Source organism: Culex quinquefasciatus, chromosome 1 (assembly GCF_015732765.1).
Source record: "Culex quinquefasciatus strain JHB chromosome 1, VPISU_Cqui_1.0_pri_paternal, whole genome shotgun sequence".
Lineage (NCBI taxonomy): Eukaryota > Metazoa > Arthropoda > Insecta > Diptera > Culicidae > Culex > Culex quinquefasciatus.
This window is the reverse complement of record NC_051861.1, coordinates 47,782,277-47,803,331: the sequence shown is the minus strand read 5'-3', so window position 1 is coordinate 47,803,331 and position 21,055 is coordinate 47,782,277. Positions and strand designations below refer to the sequence as shown.

Sequence of the window (21,055 nt, the reverse complement as noted above, 5' to 3'; positions counted from 1 at the left end):
TGGGTTAATGTATATTCGAAAAGAACATAAAAATTTCCATAAAATGACAGGTCCCGTTTTTGTACAGTCGAAAAAACCGAAACTGAGAGGATTTTCTGTAAGTATTTTTTTTGATGGTTTTTTTTTCTAAACTATTACCAAATTTCCAAACTATCACCATTTCAGGCTGCAAACTATTGAAGAACATTTATTTTTTAAATGCCGCTCCTCCATCTCGAGATATCGTAAAATGGAGCTCGGATTCGTGATCACGGACAAAAGTTACCACTTAGGACTCAGTTTTATGCAAATCGAAGAGGGATCGGGACAACTTTTTCAGATTTTGTGTCAGTTGGCGAAGGATTACTCGACAATTATTTGTCAAATTTTATGAAAAATTCAATCCTTGAGATATTTTCTAAATAAATCGAATAAAATCATTTTGAAAAATTCAAAAACAAGCCTAACGATTTGGACCAACATTTGTATTTTTAAAAATGTAAGGATTGTTTTTGAAATTTGTTCACATTTTTATTCGAAAGATACGCAAGTTTTCACAGCTTTTTTGTATCGAAAGTCATACAAATTGATATTGTATTTTTTTAGTAATTTTCTGCTCAAAAATGTTGTTTGATAAACAAAAAATTCCTTCCTGGGATAGTTTTTCTATTATTTTCATACCATTTTTGCATGGACATAAAAATTTAGATAATTGGTAGTGATGACAGCATCAACCACTTATATTTTTAATGCGCAAGAAATTCGTTCAAGACATCTTGAAAAAGTCAAACACTATGGAGCAAAAGTTTAAAGCGACAATTACGCTCATGAATAAATCAAATCGCATGCTCTTACGTAGATCCAGTCCCAGTCTGTTTATTCGCAACCCAATCTACGTCATCAGAATAACTCGGAGTTTTCCCACCGTTCTCCTCGATCCAGGTGGCGAACCGTAATCAACACGATGATGTAAAACGATGACGAAAATGGCCATGCAATTATCTTTCTCCCTGCTCGTTTTCGGAAGCCCCCCCCGGTCGACCCCGGTTTGGTTGGTGAAAATTTCCCGGACAAGGATGATGAGAATAAACAGGAGGAAGAAATTCTGCCGTTTCTATATTTGTTCCCTGCCGGGGCCGGGACCGGTTTCGGACCTATCTTTTCGATACAACCGTTCCGTTCCACCAGCTGTGGGCCAACACGTAACCAACCAGCCAGTTATAACACAATTACTGTGAAAGTTAAAAATAGAAGCAGTTTTTTTTGTATTTGTGCTCATCCCGACAAGATACCGGGGAAAAAGTTTTGAGAGTTGATGCAATGAAAAGGTCATCCGACCTGTTTAGCCGGACGCTCCGGCAAACGAGAAGAACTATGGTCATTAAATCGATTGAAAAAGTTTTCTATTGTGGTTTTATCGTATTGGAGCACTGGAATTGAAGGTTTTACAGGTTAGTTTGACGATGAGATCGGCACGTAATTGTTTGCTTGCACTGAAAATTTATCATTGATCATATCGTGTTGAGATTTTTTAAAAGTACTTTTAAACTAATGCCTTAAATGAAATTATGCAATGGGTGGGCGACTCTTCTCGAAATAGCACACCAAACAAACTTTGAAAAAGCAAAATTTGCAAACAAAACACTGCGGTTGCTGGAAGTGAAGGATAAACACTTGACTGAACTCTTCCTCAAAGGACGGGTCGTAAACATAACCATAACACCTCTTGAGGGTGGTTTCTTCAACAAGCTGTACGACATAACTCAATGCTTAGTATATAAAAGTGTTTTCTTCTTAAAATTAAAAATATTTCACATATTCGTTGGCAATTTTGAATGCTCTACTCTGCCATTAATGTGAGCAAGATCATGTGGCATTACAGTTTGCCAAACCACATTATTGTGCTGTCTTTTCCAGCGCATCGACTGTAACAAATGGAGCTTTAGATTGAATCCCCGCGCCCAAATTCTCTCGCTATACATCACTCCCAAAAGCTCCACCGAAGCTTATCGGTATCGCATGAACAATTTTTGATAAATGCTATCGCGCGCACCAATCGACGAGGATGTCTTTGTGGCCTTGTTTGGAGGAGGATTTATCTGCTCCATCCCAGAGCCTGATCGAGGGTGACCCGTTTCATCAAGTTTTTGCGAGGAAAGGGCATGGGAGGTTCACATGGCTTTGCCATAAATCGCCCGTCAATAATCTAGATTAAATGTCCCCATCGGAAAGGGACGACCCCAGCTGTCAATGGCGTTGTTGTTGTTGAACCAGGTCGCGTGACACGTGCTGTTTTGAAGGGAAATGCAGTGTCCCGCAACGGATTCCTGTCCCCCACCAGTCAGGGCCCCCTGTCACCATGCGTCCGTCGTTCGGATCGGTTCCGGGTGGCAGAACGATTAATGACAGCTTGGTTGGTGCCAAAGCGTATCGACAATAGAAAAGTGCGCTTTTTACAGGTTAGGTACGGATTAGGCACGGAGGGGCACAATGCGGTTATCGGAAATGGATCCATTTGGTTTGAGCCGAATTTATTGCGTCATGCTGCAATTGTCAACTGTAACTCAATTGACGTTTTTACAATTTGATATGGATTGGTGTTTTATGCCAACGAATTTTCACAATGATATTGGCAAAAGAAAATAAATTAGCAAACATTTTGCCTGTTTCCAGATGGATTTTGAGCAATCATTAAGTAAGACCAACAAAATGACTGAATGTTAAAAGCATTCATTACCAGCCATGAGCCTTCACTGAAATATGGTCTTCGATTGTAAATTCAATGGAGACGCATGGTATCTCGAATTCACTCAGGTTGGTCACAACTTTATCTTTTAGGAATTTCTTTTTGTGTATTTAAAATAAAATAATTTGTCATACATAGTAACGGGTAGGCTCTACTCTTGATAACTTGTAATTTCGAACAAATACTCAACTGTGGATATAAAAGGGGAAAAATGTGTTTTAGAAATTTGATTTTTGTTTACGTTCCATGCAAGTTCCATGGTTAAAAGGTTCAACAATTTATCACTGGAACACCCAGTGCAGGCCCGTAGCCAGGGGGGGGGGGCTTCCGGGCTGCAGCCCCCCCCCGAAATTTTTTTAAATTTTTTTAAAAATTGAACTACCTTAAAAAAATCTTAAATCAATGATTGTGTGTTCTCTTCCCAGAAATAATTTGTAAGATAGAGAATCAAGAATTGATTGATCAAACTAAGTAATTTGCCTGTCCATTGCCGGGCTCAGTTTTTGTAGATTATGGATCCAAAATTTGGATATTTAAAAATTAAGCTGCAGATTTGAACATTGTTCCATTCAGTAACATCTCATTTATCTTGTAGTTTTAGCATTACATTGGTTAGGATGGTCCAAATCTGGGCTTACTTGGGGCTATCCCCTAAAATCAAAGATTTACGCATCACTAGCCTAAGTTCCAAAATTTGAGCTTTTTCTGACCACTGACCACCAAGTTTGGGCAAAATCGTCAAATTGTATGGAGAAAAGCAACTGTTTCAGTTTTTGACCAATGGAAGGCGCAATAACTATCCAGTTCTTATCAATTTTAAGAACTAATATCTTCTTTAAATTTGGAAAAAACTTTCCCGAAGACACCTTATTTTTTTGGGTTTTTTGCTAAAAAGTTATTAACCTTCGAAAATAGCAATTTCCTAGCGGACTGCTCTAAGGGGCTACATAAAAATAATTACCGTCATCTGGGGCGAATCGGGACTACAGTCTGAATAGGGACAGCAAAAATCCTTAGATCTTGTTGTCTTATTTTTGATTGTAGAACTTAAGTATGACCCCTGAAGAACCATAAAATAATTTAGAATTTTTGGATTCAATGTGGCGGTCAAAATGGAGGTCAAGAAATATTTCTGGTGTTTTTTTTTAAAGGTCTAATAAACCAAATTTCCAGATTTTGCTTTTTGGGTGCTTTTGAAACCGTCAGGGGTTTTAAAAAACACCCAAAAAGCAAAAACTTGGTGTATTGGACCATTAAAAAAACAGATGCCAAATTTGATGTTAAAAACAAGCAAATAAAACATGCCGATTTCATTTGTTCCTGATTTGGTTATCCGAAGTCCTTCGAACTTCGGATAATCGAAACTTTGGATAATCGAGGCTTCGGCTAGTCGAATTTGGATTGTAAAATTAATAGCCCTCCTTTATTTGCATTAAAACCTTTAAACTGTTAATACATGTTTTTTCTCTACATTTTTCAAAATTTATCATAATTTCTCAAAAATATTTAGATTTTGTTTTCAAAAACGAAAGCATTTAATATGAAAAACATTTGAGTGAATTTTGACTATTATCAGAAATACAATTCTTATTTTATCGTTTTGGTTTTAAGAATATGGTTAGTTACATATCTAAGACCTTAGAGAAAAATGCTTGAGAAATATCCTTGTGTATTTTTTTATTACTTTTTCGTAAACCTTTTTTCCGAAACCACTCGTCCAAAATGCTTTCTTTTGGTCACATTTTTTAGTTTCCACCGTGGCCAATCTCCAATTTTTATTTAATGTATCAAATCGGAAGATCAACTAAGTGAATATTTATTATCAACTAATTTTCACTTTGTGCATGAGCTTGCGATTTTTAAAGGAAGAAATAAAATGATTAAAATATTAAAAACGTTAAAAAAATTTATGCTTGGATTCAAAAACTCTGAAATTAAATTAATTAAACATCATTTTCAAATTATATAATTTCTGATCAATAATTCATTTTTAAACTATTTAATTTCTATTTTTTGGATTTTACAGATTAGAATTTGCATTTTGAAAATTTTAAAATTTCTTTATTATTTTTTTATAATTTCTTATTTCTGAATATCAATTGTAAATATTTTCCAAAGTTTATGTTGCCACCTTATCAAAATGGACCAAAAAACAGAGAACAAATACAATATTTAAAAAAAAAATAGCTTCACAATTTTAATGGAAATAACTTATTTCGATTAAGTCTTTTTAGGACCAGCGACCAGGTCGGTCCGGAAAACAAATTTGAAATGTTTTTCCTGCTCTGATAATCATATACGACATGTTTGGGCTCGTTTAAAAATATTTAGAATTTTTGTAACATGTCGCGGAACCGCGGAAAGTTTTTTCTCACGAAAAAAGGATTTCGCCATCAGCTAGATATTTTGAAAACTAATGATGCAAAACAACTGTACTGATTTAAAGTGTGTGTTTGAACACTTTTAAAATAATAAAACCATAGCTTGTAGTTTTGATTTGTAACCCTCTCAACTTTGGTCAGAGTTAAGTGACATAAACTTCAGAATAATATTCGCAACGGCTAATTGAAGATTTAAAAATTTTTCACTTTCAAATTTCTAAATTTTCATAATTTTTGATTTAAATTTTTTTGGTATAAGACAAAGAAATGCCAGAAATCAAAAATAAAAATATTAAAAACATAAAAAATTTAAGATAGCAATTCAACAGAATAATATCAAAAAATCTGAAATTCCAAAAATTAAAAAATCTATAACTGAAAAATTAATAAAATAATTGATACTTAAGAAATCCTAAACCAAAAAAAAATATCTTTTTAAAATTAAGTAATTCAAAATCCAATAAATTATGTTTTTTCAATCTTAATTTTTGGATGCTTTAAATATTTTTATGTTTGAATTCTAGTATTCCTAAATTAATTTATGTTTACCAGAAAATTAAGTAATTTTTGTAATGGCTTTTCCCTTATTTCAGCATTTTTAGATTCAGCGTTTTGATAGTCAGCTTCATGAGGCAATTCTTCAATATTATTTAAGCGAATACATTATTTTCAAACGTCATTTTCAGTCGCATCCAAATAAACAAATCAAAATCTCATCAACACATATTGCTCCCGAAGAAATATCAAACGACGCTTTTGTTTCTGTTCCTTTTCAGCTGCGTACCGCTTAAGAGAAGTCTTTTCGTAAACCTTTTCTTGACCGTTCCTTGAGATTTTTGTATGGAGTTTTAAGAGTCTCCGTACTACAGGACATTTTTAAAATTTTCGTTTGAAAGTAAAATATAGTTCTTGTAGCAAAATTCAGACTAAGATTTGATTTACAGGAAAAATGTAATTGATTTAAGAATTCTTACATAAAGTATTCTTTACTTTTAAAACAAAAATTTTATGATAATAATTACACATGATAATTTCAAAAAAATCAGAAATTCCAAAAATGAAAAAAATCAAATACATAAAAAAATATAAAATAATTACAACTGAAAAAATCCTTAAATTATAAAAAAAAATTATCATTTTTAAATAAAGATATTCAAAAAATAATTTTCAATCATTTCAATAAATTATGTTTTAATAATCTTATTTTTTTGATGCTTCGAATATTGGTATGTTTGAATTCAAGTGCAGACTAAGATTAGATTTACAGGATAAAACTAATCAATTTATGAATTCTTACATAAAGTTTTCTTTATTTTTAATTTAGCAACGTTTCGTAAATATAAAATTTCTGTGCAGGATTTTGTTCCTAGAGTCAAGATATTGCTTGAACAAACATCGATTTTAATAAATGGTTACAATCCTAAATTATTAAACATGTATATAGATTAAAATTTTATTAAAAAATTATCTTTAGAATTGAGATCTGATTAAATTTTTTTGTCATGTTTTAAAATTTTATTTTTGCTCAAATTCTGGACCAATTTTCAGAATACAATGAGTAATGAATTTGAAAATGGCGTTTAGTCGGAATATTAAAGTTAAACATGATTCGTTTTGATGTTTGATGCAATCGAGGAAAATTTTAACGGTTACATATGCATTTAAAAATGGTTACATATGCATTATTAACAACTTTTCCAGTGAATATTTTGGCGTTAACAATTAATTTAATACATTTTATCTAAATTTTTTAACACATTAAAATTAAACACAGGCACTGATTTTTTTTCTTCAAATATATATTTATTATAGGCCTACACAGAAAAAAAAATGTGAATTTACTCGACACGGAAAAAATGAATCACATGTAAACTCAGTTGATGTAAACTTGAGATTCGACGTAATTTTTTTTTGTTGCCATGGAGACACTTCAGAAGCTGAAATTTCAACGATTATATTTTTTTGTATTTCATTAAAATTATTTATTTTTGAGAGCACCAGGAGCTTCGCAAAATATAAAATGGCTTCAATAGCTTAGAACAATTAAAATAAAACATTGTTTAAGTTTGTTTATAAAATGTTAAGAAAAACAAATATTCCAGTTATGAGTTTTATGTTGTGCTAGAAAAAATGAAAAATGTTAGATAAACTATCACAATTAGCACACAGCTGAAAATGTAAATCCAGACGGTTTAAAATTTATCTCAGTATAAAATACAGAAAACATAATACTTATGGTTAGATAAATCGATATTTCTTTAAAAAAAAATTATGCTTTCAAAAATTTGATTCAAGTTAAGTATATTTTAAATTTAGCGACGTTTATCACGAAATTGGATTACAATTAAACAATTCAAGAAAATGTAAAAAAAACACTTTCTCTACTCCTTTAATACAAACTAGCTGTTAAAATAAAGAAAAAAAATGACGAACGAGTTTCTTCAATAAATACATTGATAACTTAAAATGAAAATCTTCGAAAACTTTTTTGCATACATTACATTAAAATTTTACAATTCATCTCAATAATTATACCACAAACCAAGTGATGGTATAAATGATTTGCTGATTTTTATACTCCTTGAATTTTTGCACCCAAGCCCCCCCCGAACAAAAATCCTGGCTACGGCCCTGACCCAGTGCATGTGCTACTTACACAAACGCACAATCTATTTTTGCAATTATTAATTTTGAATGATCAGCAAAAACTAAATTACCAATTTACTACCTAATTAAAAAAAATAACTTTAAATATCACAACACATTTAAAATGTTTATAAACTACCCATGTTCGCCTAAATGTCTCACATGTATTGCGACCACTTTTGAGATACTCGTGCAGTTTGGTTCTAAATCGTGTATACTTAAAAAACTAAAAATATGCAGTGCTTGTGCTACAAATCTGAAGAAAATCCAGTTTCTATGTGTTGTGCATACTTGCCTTGTGTGTATTCCAGCTTGCTGTTTTGCACATCGCCGCCGTCGTGCTAACTTGTCGTACGTGCATGTTGGGCCAAATTGAGTTAAGAACGCCATTTTGTGCAGCTCACATTGCCTCACCTTCTAACCTTCACAGATCCCCAAAACTCGATTTCAATCCTGAGATATTCAACGAAATCCGAAAAAAAAACTCCGTGCATTTGTGTCACTTTATATATGAAAGAAGTTTCAATCTTGTCATGCCATCTTGTCACTCCCTGAAAATTGATGTAAGTGCGACAACTGGCCAAAGGGATCTCTGGTCAGAACGCGTTTGACGCACGTTCAAGTTAGACTACCGTAAACATTTGTAATTATAACTCGGAACTCCAGCAACCAACTTCAACCAAACTTCGGGACAATGAACAGAATGGTCAGCCAAACAAAACGTGTTTGTTATTGTTTATATTGCGTGCGCTCGTTTTTGTATATTCAAGGTCAAACATTAAAACGCGTTTTTCTCGGAACGTCAAAATGGCGGGTGCGACAAGATAGCACGACGACGTCGATATGACATAATATGCAATCATAGTCAGTACCGTTATGATGCTGTCAATAATATGCTTAATATCAAAAAATTATTTAACATATTTCTCATCCCACTGAAAATTTAAATATTTTAAAATCGATTATTGTACAGGTTTTTTTCAATCTTGCATTTCTAAAAAAAACCAATTTTAAACAGCTAAGAAATTTCTCTACATTTTTCTTTATTAACGGATGTCACCCCTGATGACGGTATAGGAAAAACATAACTACGAAATGAAATCCAATCGTTTTTCCTGTTTGATAGGAAACGATAAACACTATTCTCAGTTTTGAAAATTTGAAAAATATACTGAAAATGAAAAGCTGACATTTCGAAGCCGGTGTGCTCTTTTATTCTAAGCTTGCCGGGAATTCTATCTGGATAGAACAAGAGAGCACACGAGCATCGAAATATTGTTGTTGATTTTATCGAGAGGAACTTAAACCCTACAGTCGTTCCCGTAAAAATGACAAAACTAATTTTTGAGATGTTGATTTTTAACAAATATTTTTGAAGTATTTGTCATTTAAAAATTATCTCTTTTTTTAGCATGAATTTTCTTTAAAGTGGATTTTCCATTGAGATTAATTTTTTTTCAAGATACTGAAAAAATAAGATACATCAACATTGATTTCTTGAGCAACATTTGAAAGGGCCGCTTACGGCCTTTCGTCCTATTTAAACGCATGTAATGAAAGGCCTCAAGAGCAATGTCGTACAGCCCCTTTCAAATGCTGCTAACATTTGACAACTTACAACCAAGTATGTTATGCATCATTAGTTAGGTAATCAAAAGGCCTATCGAACGAGACCAAAACATTGAACATCTAGCAATCTTGCCCAATGTTACGACCACTAAAGAAATATTTAAGTACTTTTGAGAAGCTGGTAAAGAGTGAGGAAAGCTCTAAACACATGGGTGGATTATGCCAATTTTTTTTGAATGTAGAGTTTTCTTTTATAAATCTGACAGTTGTTTATATTTTTGGTTCGGTTACAGTCAAGACTCGATTATTCAAAGGCCTCGAAAAAAATCACTTCAGATAATCGCATCTTTGGATAATCAAATCACGACATTTTTTGTCTTATTTTTGATTGTCGAGCTTTAAGTAACCCTAAAGTGATGTAAAATTTTTGAATCCAAGATGGCGGCTAAAAGGGCAGTGATGAAATATTGAAAAAAATGCATTTTGTTATTTAATAGGCAATCAACTATTCAAATATGGCTAAAATGAGGTCGCAGTACTCGATTTTTTTTAAATGTTTAAACAAAAAAAAATGAAGAAATAAGATTTTTTTCATGATTCGATTATCCGAAGTTCCATATAAACCTTCGTATAATTGAAACTTCACTCAGTCGCCATCCAGCGACAAGTTAAGACGTGTTTTGCTCGTGTTGTCATCTCGCGTGATTGGAAGTTTTTGACAGATGGAGGTGGAGGAATCCTCCGAGGAGGAAGATTTTCGTCCCGTCCGCGGGAATCGGAAGCGGAAGAAGTCCAGCGAGGTCACTGGAATCGGCATCGAAGGAGAAAAAGTTGAGAAGACCCTGCTCAACAACAACAAGTTCAACCCGCTAGCGGATAACAAAAACAACAACAATGCCAGCCCAGCAGGAGGAGGGGACGCCCCGGCGGTTCCACCACCCGGCCAGTCGGCAGGTAAACAAAAGCAACCACTTTTGGTGGTGAAGAACATCCCGGATTTTTACAAGCTCGTGGCGATAGTGGAAAGTTGTAAACTTGGTTTCAAACCGATTTACAAACTAACCCGATTTGGAACCAAGGTGACCTGCTTCTCTGTCAAAGATTTTGACAAGTTGCAAGAGCTACTCAAGAAGAAGAAAGTGGAATTCTACACCCACGAACGGCGGAGCGAACGAATGAGGGTGGTTTTTCGTGGTTTTCCTGATGAACTGAAACCGGACGAGGTCAAGTACCTTCTGAAGAGGGATCTCAAGCTGGACGCGCTGGAGGTGCATATCAACAAGCGGAAGGAAAAGTCCACCGTGGACGAAACTCCGTACATTGTGGTCTTCCCCAAGGGATACACCAATCTGAAGAAGCTCTCTGCAATGAAAGTTGTGGCAAGCACTATCATCCGATGGGAGGCCTACCGGAACAAGCGGCTGAACGTGACCCAGTGCAGGAACTGCTTGCAGCTGGGTCATAGAACCAGGAACTGTCACCTGAAAGGGAGGTGCAACAACTGTGGGGGTCCCCACAAGACGGACGAGTGCAAAGTCCAAGAAGACGAGCCGAAGCGGTGTGCCAACTGCTCTGGAGCCCACGAAGCCACGGACCGCAGCTGCCCTAAGCGTGCGGACTTCATCCGGAGGCGCCAGCAGGCGTCGAAACCGAAACCGCCGGCAAGGAAGGCGGAGAAGCAGAGTCCAGCAGTGCCGGCGTTCACGCCGGCGGAGTTCCCTCCGTTGCCGGGTGCAGTCCCGGACGGAAAATCGAAGGATCGCCCTCGCCCCGCAGGAAGAAGCCAAGGAAGCAGTGGCTCCCGAGACGGTGCGGTGGAGCCACGAAAGAGGAAGCCGGGGAGATGCTCTACAGTTCTGCTGAGCTGTGGGGCATTTTCTCCGAGTACATCGGCAGATTCAAAACCTGCAAGACCCGCTTGGACTAAGTAACCCTCGCCAGTTACATGATCTCCAAGTATGGAGTGTAATGAGTTTTTTTTTTATTTTATATTTTGATTGTAAACTGATCCTAGGTTCTAACCTGGTCGTAGCACCTTAAAGGACCTAATAAAAATAAGTTATGAATAAAAACAAATAATTGAATCTTCGGATAACCGAGCCTTTGGACAATCGAGTCTAAACTGCATTAACTTTTTCTTAGCAGTTAGTTATTTGAGTAACATATAAGATTTTAGAAATTTCCGAAAAAAAAGTCGGGAATTCGAAAATTGGATTTGAGTGGTCTCCCTGTAATGATGCAAAGTTGCTTCTTTTTAAACATGTTTTCCTGATAATTTTTCTTGGACAGCCTATCAAAAAGAAGAAAGGAAATAAATCTAAATGGCATTCAACTTAGATTGACGCAATTCTATTGAAATAACAAAAAAGCTTCGATGAACCTAATTGTAAAAATCCTAGAATTCGGCACATCATAAAATGACTAAAATGACCATGCGTTTCCATTTCGACCCTTTCGGTGGAGACGCACGGTTCAGCGGTTCAAAAGTGCTCTCCCGCCCATAAACTGCCTGATTATTACAGATGATGGCAACGTGACAGTTCAACAGCGCTTACATCGGATCCTGCTTCTGTGCTAGAGAAGTCACCCCGTGAAAGATAAACTCTGAACAGAATACAGAGGAGTGCCCCTTTCCTACTTGTCGCCGGCTTGGGGGAGCTGGCAAACTTGACTCAGTGTTGTGTGTGTGTGTGTGTGTGTGTGTGTGTGTGTGTGTGTGTGTGTGTGTGTGTGTGTGTGTGTGTGTGTGTGTGTGTGTGTGTGTGTGTGTGTATTTATCTAAAAGCTTTCGGAACTTAGCTCACGGGCTAAAGTGATTCCGATCCTCCTTCCTCCTCTATCGCCTACTCCTTTTGGCACCTCGCTGAAGGATGCTGATTCTAGCGTTTACGTTACGCTACGTTGTAAAAGCTCTCTTTACGTGGGCCAAGTGGCGACTGATGGTGGAAATTTTTGGATGATGTTGCTACTGGGAGATAAAGTGCCCGTTTTATGTTTTGGTTGTCTATTAGAATGATGCGCTTCAATAATGTTCGCATAAAAAATAAAATGGTTTGAAAAAACCTACATCAAGGTAATGCTATAATTTACTGAAATTACTAAAACTGTTATTCAACATTGTTTGGTGATAACAACCAACTGAATCACCCTAATGTGTTTGCCCTAGTAATCATGAATGACTTGTCTCTATCTATGCGAGTGAGACAAAGTTGACTCCATCAGAGCATTTACAAATGGGGAAATTATTCGGACTTTTTTTGCCTCCCTCTCTGGGAGTGGGTTGTGTATGAAATTTATCTTCCAGCTCGAGGTCAATTGTTTGGGTGTAATGAGAATGGTAAATTATGCTATGTGTAAATGTTTGCATTTGAAATTTGTTGTCTGTATGATATGATCTTGAGGCGTGTCACTAGACTTTGTCGCTCAGTAAATGGAAGAGTTCGACCTCAAGGGACTTATAGTATGTGAATTTGTATTAGTATGCCGCAGCAAAAAAAAAGAAAAAAAAAACAATATTTTGTGGCATAAATTCAAGTTGTTTTGAGAAGACGACTGAAATGCATAAATCTTATTTTCAATCAAATTTTGAAACTTTCCAACGATTTTCCCAATCAAATCACCACTCGTCATCGTCGACCTCGAAGATCCCATTTCCAAGGAAAAACTCGCATCTCGCGACACATTTTCATACGACGACACCGTTCACGCTGGTTGAAACTGAATCCAACACCGAGAGGCAACGATATTTCCTGATTGTGTAAGCAATAGTGCACTCCCTAAGGGGGTGGGTGAGGGGGTGTAATATCATTCTGCCAATGCCACCATATTTCAAGCACGTTTCACCATCCTTACACAGTTTGATGGTTGATGCTGGTGCCATTGCTCAAAAGTTTCAGAACTCAAGAGACGAACCTCGCACCGCCTTTTTCTTGGAGCAAAATCAAATAAACATCCCCCTCGGTGCGGAGTTCACGTTCGAGCGTAATAAAGTTTGCGGACTGGAATCAGGTGCAAAGCATAAAGAATATCAGGTTTGCTCCACACAGCTAGTTAGTCGCTCTCACTAGTTTGCTGGGCAGTGTTAGTTGGTTGCGGTGGTGGTGGTCGTGGTTTGGCTTTTTGCCTGCCATGAACACCCTGACCTGGACCAGAAGCAGGACGACCGACCAATTGGTTAAGTGAAACAGTAGAGTGAAAGTGGAGGCAATCTTTAAAAGATCGTAAATTTAATTTTGTGCTCCCCAGTTGCTGGCCAACTTCCCAGTGGTGGCTCATAGAATATTTATAAAACGGCAGAACTTTAGAGAAGTTACGTAATTGAAAACGAAACGGAAAGGTTCGTATCGGATGGATGGTTCCGACCAAGGACTGGTTCCTCGTACGAGTTGGGAAAAAGTCATCTTAAGGATATGCGTTGACTTGATGTATCAGATTGAACGTCAGGCGATATGGCTCTGGCATATCTATTCCGGAGATGGTTTTCTTAGATATATTCTAGATAAACTTGGAAGTTTAATTTTGAATCAAGGACATCTTTATTACACGACTCATTCCGGGTTTTTGGTTTGTTTAGAAAAGTTATTGCAGATTTAGCAGCAAAAAGCCAATGGTAAAATCGCATGCAAATGCATGCACATCAGATGCACATGCACATTCGTCAGAAAAGACACTTAGTATTACACACTACATGTACAATTTTTGTAAACACAAAAAATAGTTGTAACTGGTGGGATTCAAACCCAGCACCGATAGTAAAGACTGGCGCCTTAGTCCGCTCGGCCATCAGACCGATGAAGAATGGAAAGGATAAACGCATATATGAGCTTGACATTTCGGTCAAGTAGGTTTCCCATACATATTCCAGGGTGTAATATTACATAGAATTTCATATTTCATAAAATAATGAAAACTATTTTATGTGATTTTACTCCCTGAAATTTGTAGCCCATCAGTATGGGAAACCTGCTTGACCGAAATGTCAAGCTCATATATGTGTTTATCTATATAGATTTACATTGGTCTGATGGCCGAGTGGGCTAAGGCGCCAGTCCATACTGTTGGTGCTTGGTTTGAATCCCGTCTGTTGCAACTTTTTTTTGTGTTTGCAAAAATTGTACATGCAGTGTGTAATATTAAGTGTTTATTTTGACGAAGGTGATGTGCATGCTTTTGCATGCGATTTTACCATCGGATTTTTTGCTGTGTGTGTAGGGTCCCGACATTCCTAATACATTGGCAATATGTCGTCATTTGTTTATCTACATGAGATGCTCTACATGATGTAGAATAAAACAAATGGATACACCAACAGCATAACTAGCAGAATTATTTCACCATTATAGCAGGATTCTGTCAGAGCCTGCTCTGCTAGAATTGGTACATATTTTATCAATCAGAAAAATATGTAATTTTACCACTTTTCTGGTGTAAAGTCACCTTTTCAGTCTGAATAGTGGAGCAATTCTCTACGAAATCGGTCTTTTTTCTTAAATTTTAATATTTTTTTTTCAATCCGACTGAAACTTTTTTGGTGCCTTCGGTATGCCCAAAGAAGCCATTTTGCATCATTAGTTTTCCCATATAATTTTCCATACTTATTTGGCAGCTGGCCATACAAAAATGATGAATGAAAATTCAATAATCTGTATCTTTTGAAGGAATTTTTTGATCGATTTGGTGTCTTCGGCAAAGTTGTAGGTATGGATATGGACTACACTGAAAAAATGATACACGCTAAAAAATGATGATTTTTTTATTTAACTTTTTGTCACTAAAACTTGATTTGCAAAAAAACACTATTTTTTTATATGTTTTAGAGGACATCAAATGCCAACTTTTCAGAAATTTCCAGGTTGTGCAAAAAATCTTTGAGCAAGATATAAATTTTTGAATCAATTCTGATTTTTTCAAAAAATCGAAAAATTGGTCGCAAAAATTTTTCAACTTCATTTTTCGATGTAAAATCAAATTTGCAATCAATAAGTACTTTAGTGAAATTTTGATAAAGTGCACCGTTCAAGTTAAATCCATTTTATGGGGACTTTTTTGAAAATAGTCGAAGTTTTTCATTTTTTTAAACGAGTGCACATGTTTGCCCACCCTTGAAAAAAATATTTTTTAAAAGCTGATAAAATTCTCTATATTTTGCATTTTTGAAATTTGTTGATACGACTCTTGCAAAGGTTTAAAAACAGGAAAATTGATGTCAATTGATGTAATATTGTTAATTGATGTTAAATTGAATGTTTGGCCCTTTTGAAATGTTAGTCTTGGTTTAATTTTTTTTAATATTATTTTTTCGAAAAGATCGGAAAATTTCACGAATGTTTCATATTTTAACATTGAAAATCACACCATAAGTTGCCGAGATATCGACATTAGAAAATTTGGTGTTGTTTGGGTGGGACTTAGAAAACATCAATTTTCCAGTTTTTAAACCTTTGCATGGCAATATCTCAGCAATAAAGGGTCGTATCAACAAAGTTCAAAAGTGCAAAATATAGAGAATTTTCTCAGCTTTTCAAAAAAAAAAATTCAAAATTGGGCAAATATGTGCATTTATTTTAAAAAAAGTCACCTAAAAATATATTTAACTCGAAAACGGTGCACTTTATCATAACTTCAACCAGTACTTTTTGATTGCAAATTTGATTTTACATCGAAAAATGGAGTTGAAAATTTTTTGCGACCATTTTTTCGATTTTTTGAAAAAATCATATTCAAAAATCTATAACTCAATCAAAGATTTTTTGCACAACCTGGAAATTTCTGAAAAGTTGTCATTTGATGTCCTCCAAAACATATAAAAAAAATAGTTTATTTTTGCAAATCAAATGTTTTTACCGTGTATCATTTTTTTTCCAGTGTAGTCCATATCCATACCTACAACTTTGCCGAAGACACCAAATCGATCAAAAAATATGTTCAAAAGATACAGATTTTTGAATTTTTATACATCATTTTTGTATGGCCAGCTGCCAAATTAGTATGGAAAATTATATGGACAAACTAATGATGCAAAATGGCTTCTTTGGGCATACCGAAGGCACTGAAAAAGTTTCAGCCGGATTAAAAAAAAATCGAATGACCGAAATCTGAGAGAACTGCTTAGAGGTAAAATTACATCATAAACGAGGTAATATTCAACCTTCCAAAATTACACATTTTTTTACTGTGTAACGTGACCGGGACAACATCGTAAAAATTGACTTTTAAAAGGCACATCGAAACAATCGCTACAATTTCGCCAGTTTGTTTTTTTTTAACTTTTTCTCTTCTACACATTAATAAAAATTGTAAAACGAATCGTTTGCGCCTTGAACTGAACGAATTGGTTGAAATTTGAGATTTTTTTCCGGAAATTTGAGTTTAGGCCATCTCTTCAGAAAATTACAAAAAGGGTAAAAAATCTTCGACCGATATAATTTTTTGAAATTGATTTAAAAAAAAATCTAATAAAGTCGAAACTATTTTTTGAGTGCATTGTTGAAAATATTTGTTTTGAATTGGCTGAGAACACTGTCATTTGAAAACTTTTGGCCATGTTTTGAAATTTCGAAATAATTTTATTGAAATAATCAGAAATTGAAAAAAAAAATGTTGATGCCATTTTTGTTATATATATTTGAAAAGAAAAAAGAATGAGAATAAATGCATTATCGTTTCCATCTGACATGTTTTTACTGCGATATCATCGCGGGTCATTTGGTGACCATATAATTGTATGATGAGATACAATGATCGCCATATCCTTAATCCATGAAACCAATCAACCCCATAAGTTGTTCCCCAAAACGGAACCAAGCGTTTTCCCGCGAATTAACAGAACCCCAAAAAACAAGATTTTCCATAAATCCCGCTCTTGATGGGCCAATTTCTGATTTAAACGGTGCTGTTGTTGTGGTGTGTGGTTGGCAGCAAATGGGTTCTTATAAAATATTCAACCGTTTCATTCTTCGATGTGTTTTGGGTGGCAGAAGATGGGAAGCAGATTTGTACGCTTAAATTCCCCCTGACGAGGCAACAATCGGCACGGTGTCATCGACGTGCGAATAGAGCACATTTTTTGGAAAAGGTAAAAAGGACCTTGATTCGGATTACGTCAACGTTTGTAAAGCAACTCCACAGTTTTTTTTTAATTGGTCCTATAAACATATGAAACACAATAGCTTGCAGGACCTTTGAAAAAAGCTCTAATTCTTGATTTGAACTTTGGTATGAAAAGACGAAGATAGAGGTACTTACCCTAACCTAGGGGAGCCCAACAAAGCACTGAGAGGATGATCCCTTTTGATGATGCCAGCGGATTCTCGTGACACGTATTTTACGCTTCACGCAACCAGCCCCAATGGACCATCCTGGAGTCCCTTCCGCCGCCGCTGGGAGATGTGCGTATTGTTGTTTGCTTCAAGACCAGGGCTTTTTTTGCTGGATATTCTGAGGGTGGAAATTTATTGCGCGACTCTTGATGAAGCTGTTTGGAAAGTCGTAGAGCTACCTTTTTGTTTGCCGTAAAGCCAGATTTATGGCGTGTAAGAATTGACAGGAATATCTTGTTTTAATAGAGGTGATTTGTGCAACAGCAAATCACGAAGCTGTTAAGTTGGAGGGATCGCGTAAGATTAAGGGAAATAAGGTGATATTTATTTAGGTATGTCTTTTAGAATGAAACAGCAACCTTTAAAGATAAAACTTTTGGAATCTTTCCAAGTAAGGGAGATTTTATGGATGAACTTGGTTTCTGTGAACGGTTCTATTGTATTTCTACTCGGCTTTTTATGTTTGATATTGGCTTAAAACGAACTATAATTAGTTTTAACTATTGATGTTGCGGAAGCTTAGAATTGTTTTGGTTATTCGATAAGTAACTGTTGTACTACAAAAAACACGAAAATTTTAAGCAGCAAATCTTCAACTTTCTGAGAAGATATCAATACAATAAAGTAAGCACATAATTAGGGAAAGCGACAATTCGATTAGATTTTGTCGATCCATGTTATGCACCACCAATCAACAATGAAAGCATTTTGGGTGAAAAAAACATGCTTGTGAAACCTTACCGAATACTTTCCCAACTCACCGACGATTAAAATCCAATTCTAATCCAATCAACTTTGACTTTCTGTTAACTTTCAGAACGGCTCGGTCGTGATGTTTGGCCGGGTGGCGTCCTACCGCTTCGTGGACTCCCCCTCGGACGGGCGGTACAACCTGGCCCTGTCCCAGTCGCAGCTCGATTCGGCCTGTCTGTATGAAAGGTAAGTGTGCTGAAACGACCTTTCCCAATTACCACTACTGCTAGCAAAAGTTCGCTTTCAATGTCGTTGATTGTGTTAACAAGCTTGCTCGGCATATCGAAACCAAATTGTTTTGCTTTTTTATTCAGTTTATTTCAATTTTTATTTCGTCAATATATGTGCTTTAGTGTGTAACTTATTTCGTTCGTTTTGTGCACCATTTTGTATTTTTATGTTCATCATCCGTCCGACATCATGTCCACATCACCACAACTCCCCCCACCAAACCAAACCACCCTCCGCACGTGTAGTCGTTCGCCAACGTCCCCAACGTCCTGGAACGAGGAGGAGAGCCGCCCGATAAGTCCGGTAAGTTCGGTCCAACCTGCGCCGAGTCAAAAACTGGGCGGCAGTTTTTTGGATTCAACCGACGGCTCCAAACTGCAACTGGACCAACAGCAAATCACGAAGCCACCTTCGTTCGAAATTCCAAACAACGCGTCGCAACCTCCGACACCGGCCATGGCCAACCCGGGAGGACCACCCGCCCTCCCGCCGCACAACATCCACCAGACGCAGAACCTGCTGATGACCAGCCTGGACGTGGTCGACGTGGCAGCCACCGCCGGCGGAGTGGCCTTGAACGATGACGCCAAGAGTCAGGTCGCCGGCACCGAGTTCAGCAACGACGGTGACGTCGGAAACATCGAAACGGAAACCAAGTCGATATCGAGCCTGAAATCGATCGGATCGGCCCAGGACAGGTAAACTCGCCTCGCGCACACCCTTCAATTTTACGCGCGGAAGCCCTCCCTTTACTTTCCTCTAAACACCGTCATTAAGTGGGTTGGGTGTGGGATGGAATATCCTTTTTCATTCACGCCATTTTCTTTCATTTTTTTATGTATTTTTCTATGTGAGTTTGTAGTAGTATTCGCCCTTTGGGGTCCATCGTCCTAGCATCAACAATTTATGCTAATTTTATTGTGCTCTTTCCTTCGTTTATTACGCCATATTATTTCCCCTCACATCGAAGGTTTGCTCGGTTTGCTCACAGTGATACACAGATAAACATACGAAAGCCTGTGAAATTATTTCAAAGTATTTATTGATACTTGCACTGTAACTTGGATTTGGCCCGCACTTTCCTCTCGCACTTTTGGCAACAAAATTTCCAAAAACTAGGCAACCAGCAGTTGTTTATTTACATTTCCAGTCGCAGTTTTCACCAAACTGGACATTCGCACTTTAAAATTGCGATTGACAGGTGAGCAACATCGGCTCGCTTTTACCATTTTTTGAGAAAAAAAATAATAAAAAAATAAATAAAAAAAAATAAAAAAAAAATTAAAAAAAATTAAAAAAAATAAATAAAAAAAATAAATAAAAAAAATAAATAAAAAATAATAAATTTCATTTATTATTTCCGAATGAGTTTTAAGTTCATGTAATTTATGATGATGATTATAAAACAATACTCTTTAAAAAAAATCACAATCCGTCTCAAGAAGCTTCAACCCTATCCTTTGGAGCTGCGTTCTGGCCCAAAACATAACCAACAAAAGAATATGAAACTAACATCTGATAAGAGCCAAACCATTTGTTCGCGCACTTCTTGTGCGAATATTATTAATTTCTGAACCAGTCTAGAGTCTGGTATTTTATAAATTCTGTATTCACATATAACCGGATTTCACTTAAATGTATGTAAATTATGTACGGATCAACCATCCGGTTAGATTATCAAAAGACCTTTCCAACGAGTCTAAAACATTGAAGATCTGGCAACCCTGTCTCGAGATATGGCCACTTAAGTGATATTCATGTACTTTTTTGATCCGGATAAAAAATAGATTACATTTATGTACAGCCATTGTTGGTAATGAGTGGGGAAGGCTCCAACCACATAGGTGGATTAAGTTAGTTTTTGTGAAAAGTTTAGTATTTTCCAATAGAAATACAAAATTTCGCTTGGTTTGATACCCATATTGCAAATTTTGAAAATTCTAGTATTTCAGAAAAAAAATGGTACTTTGTGAACAGTTTTGATTTTTTATAGTTTGCAACAAGGGTACTGATTTTCGGTTCAATGAACAAAAACCACTCACTCATCGCCTATCCATTCGTCGCCTATTCGAACCCGCTAGCATTCATGAGCGAATAATACTCGCAAGCAGCCAGCGAGTGGCCCGAACTGTTCACTCAGCGAACAAACACATCGTGAAATTTTTTGCCTGCTCCGTCGCTCGACGACACTCACACACTACCATGCTCAGGGAAGAACCATTCTCACAAAACGTCAGCGCCGCAGTCTTTTTGTCTTCACGCCTTCAGTTTGCCATCAATTTGTTTTTTTCTTGATGGAAGTTTCTTGGAATGGTGTCTATAATGTTATGAAATCAAAAGAAATGCACAATTTAATTGATAACATTGATTTTACGCAACCCAAATCAATGAGTATAACGCAGCGCATCAGAGAAAAAATGTTTTCAGTTCAG

The 21,055-nt window shown here is 36.2% G+C and overlaps 1 protein-coding gene across 13 annotated transcripts in view; it reads left to right on the top strand.

The window, feature by feature from the left end:
- The window catches only part of LOC6039666 (afadin), a 164,786-nt gene that overhangs the window by 120,984 nt on the left and 22,747 nt on the right, over positions 1-21,055 (top strand). For 11 of the 13 annotated variants that reach the window (XR_005279067.1, XM_038266691.1, XM_038266692.1 and 8 more), the window contains 2 exons: positions 18,457-18,578; positions 18,869-19,321. Coding sequence is in view for 12 of the 13 variants with exons in the window: in XM_038266691.1 (XP_038122619.1) it covers positions 18,457-18,578; positions 18,869-19,321 (575 nt within the window). In the remaining variant the exon portion in view is untranslated. The remainder of the gene's footprint in view (positions 1-18,456; positions 18,579-18,868; positions 19,322-21,055) is intronic. The other 2 variants (XM_038266696.1, XM_038266694.1) reach the window with 1 other exon arrangement.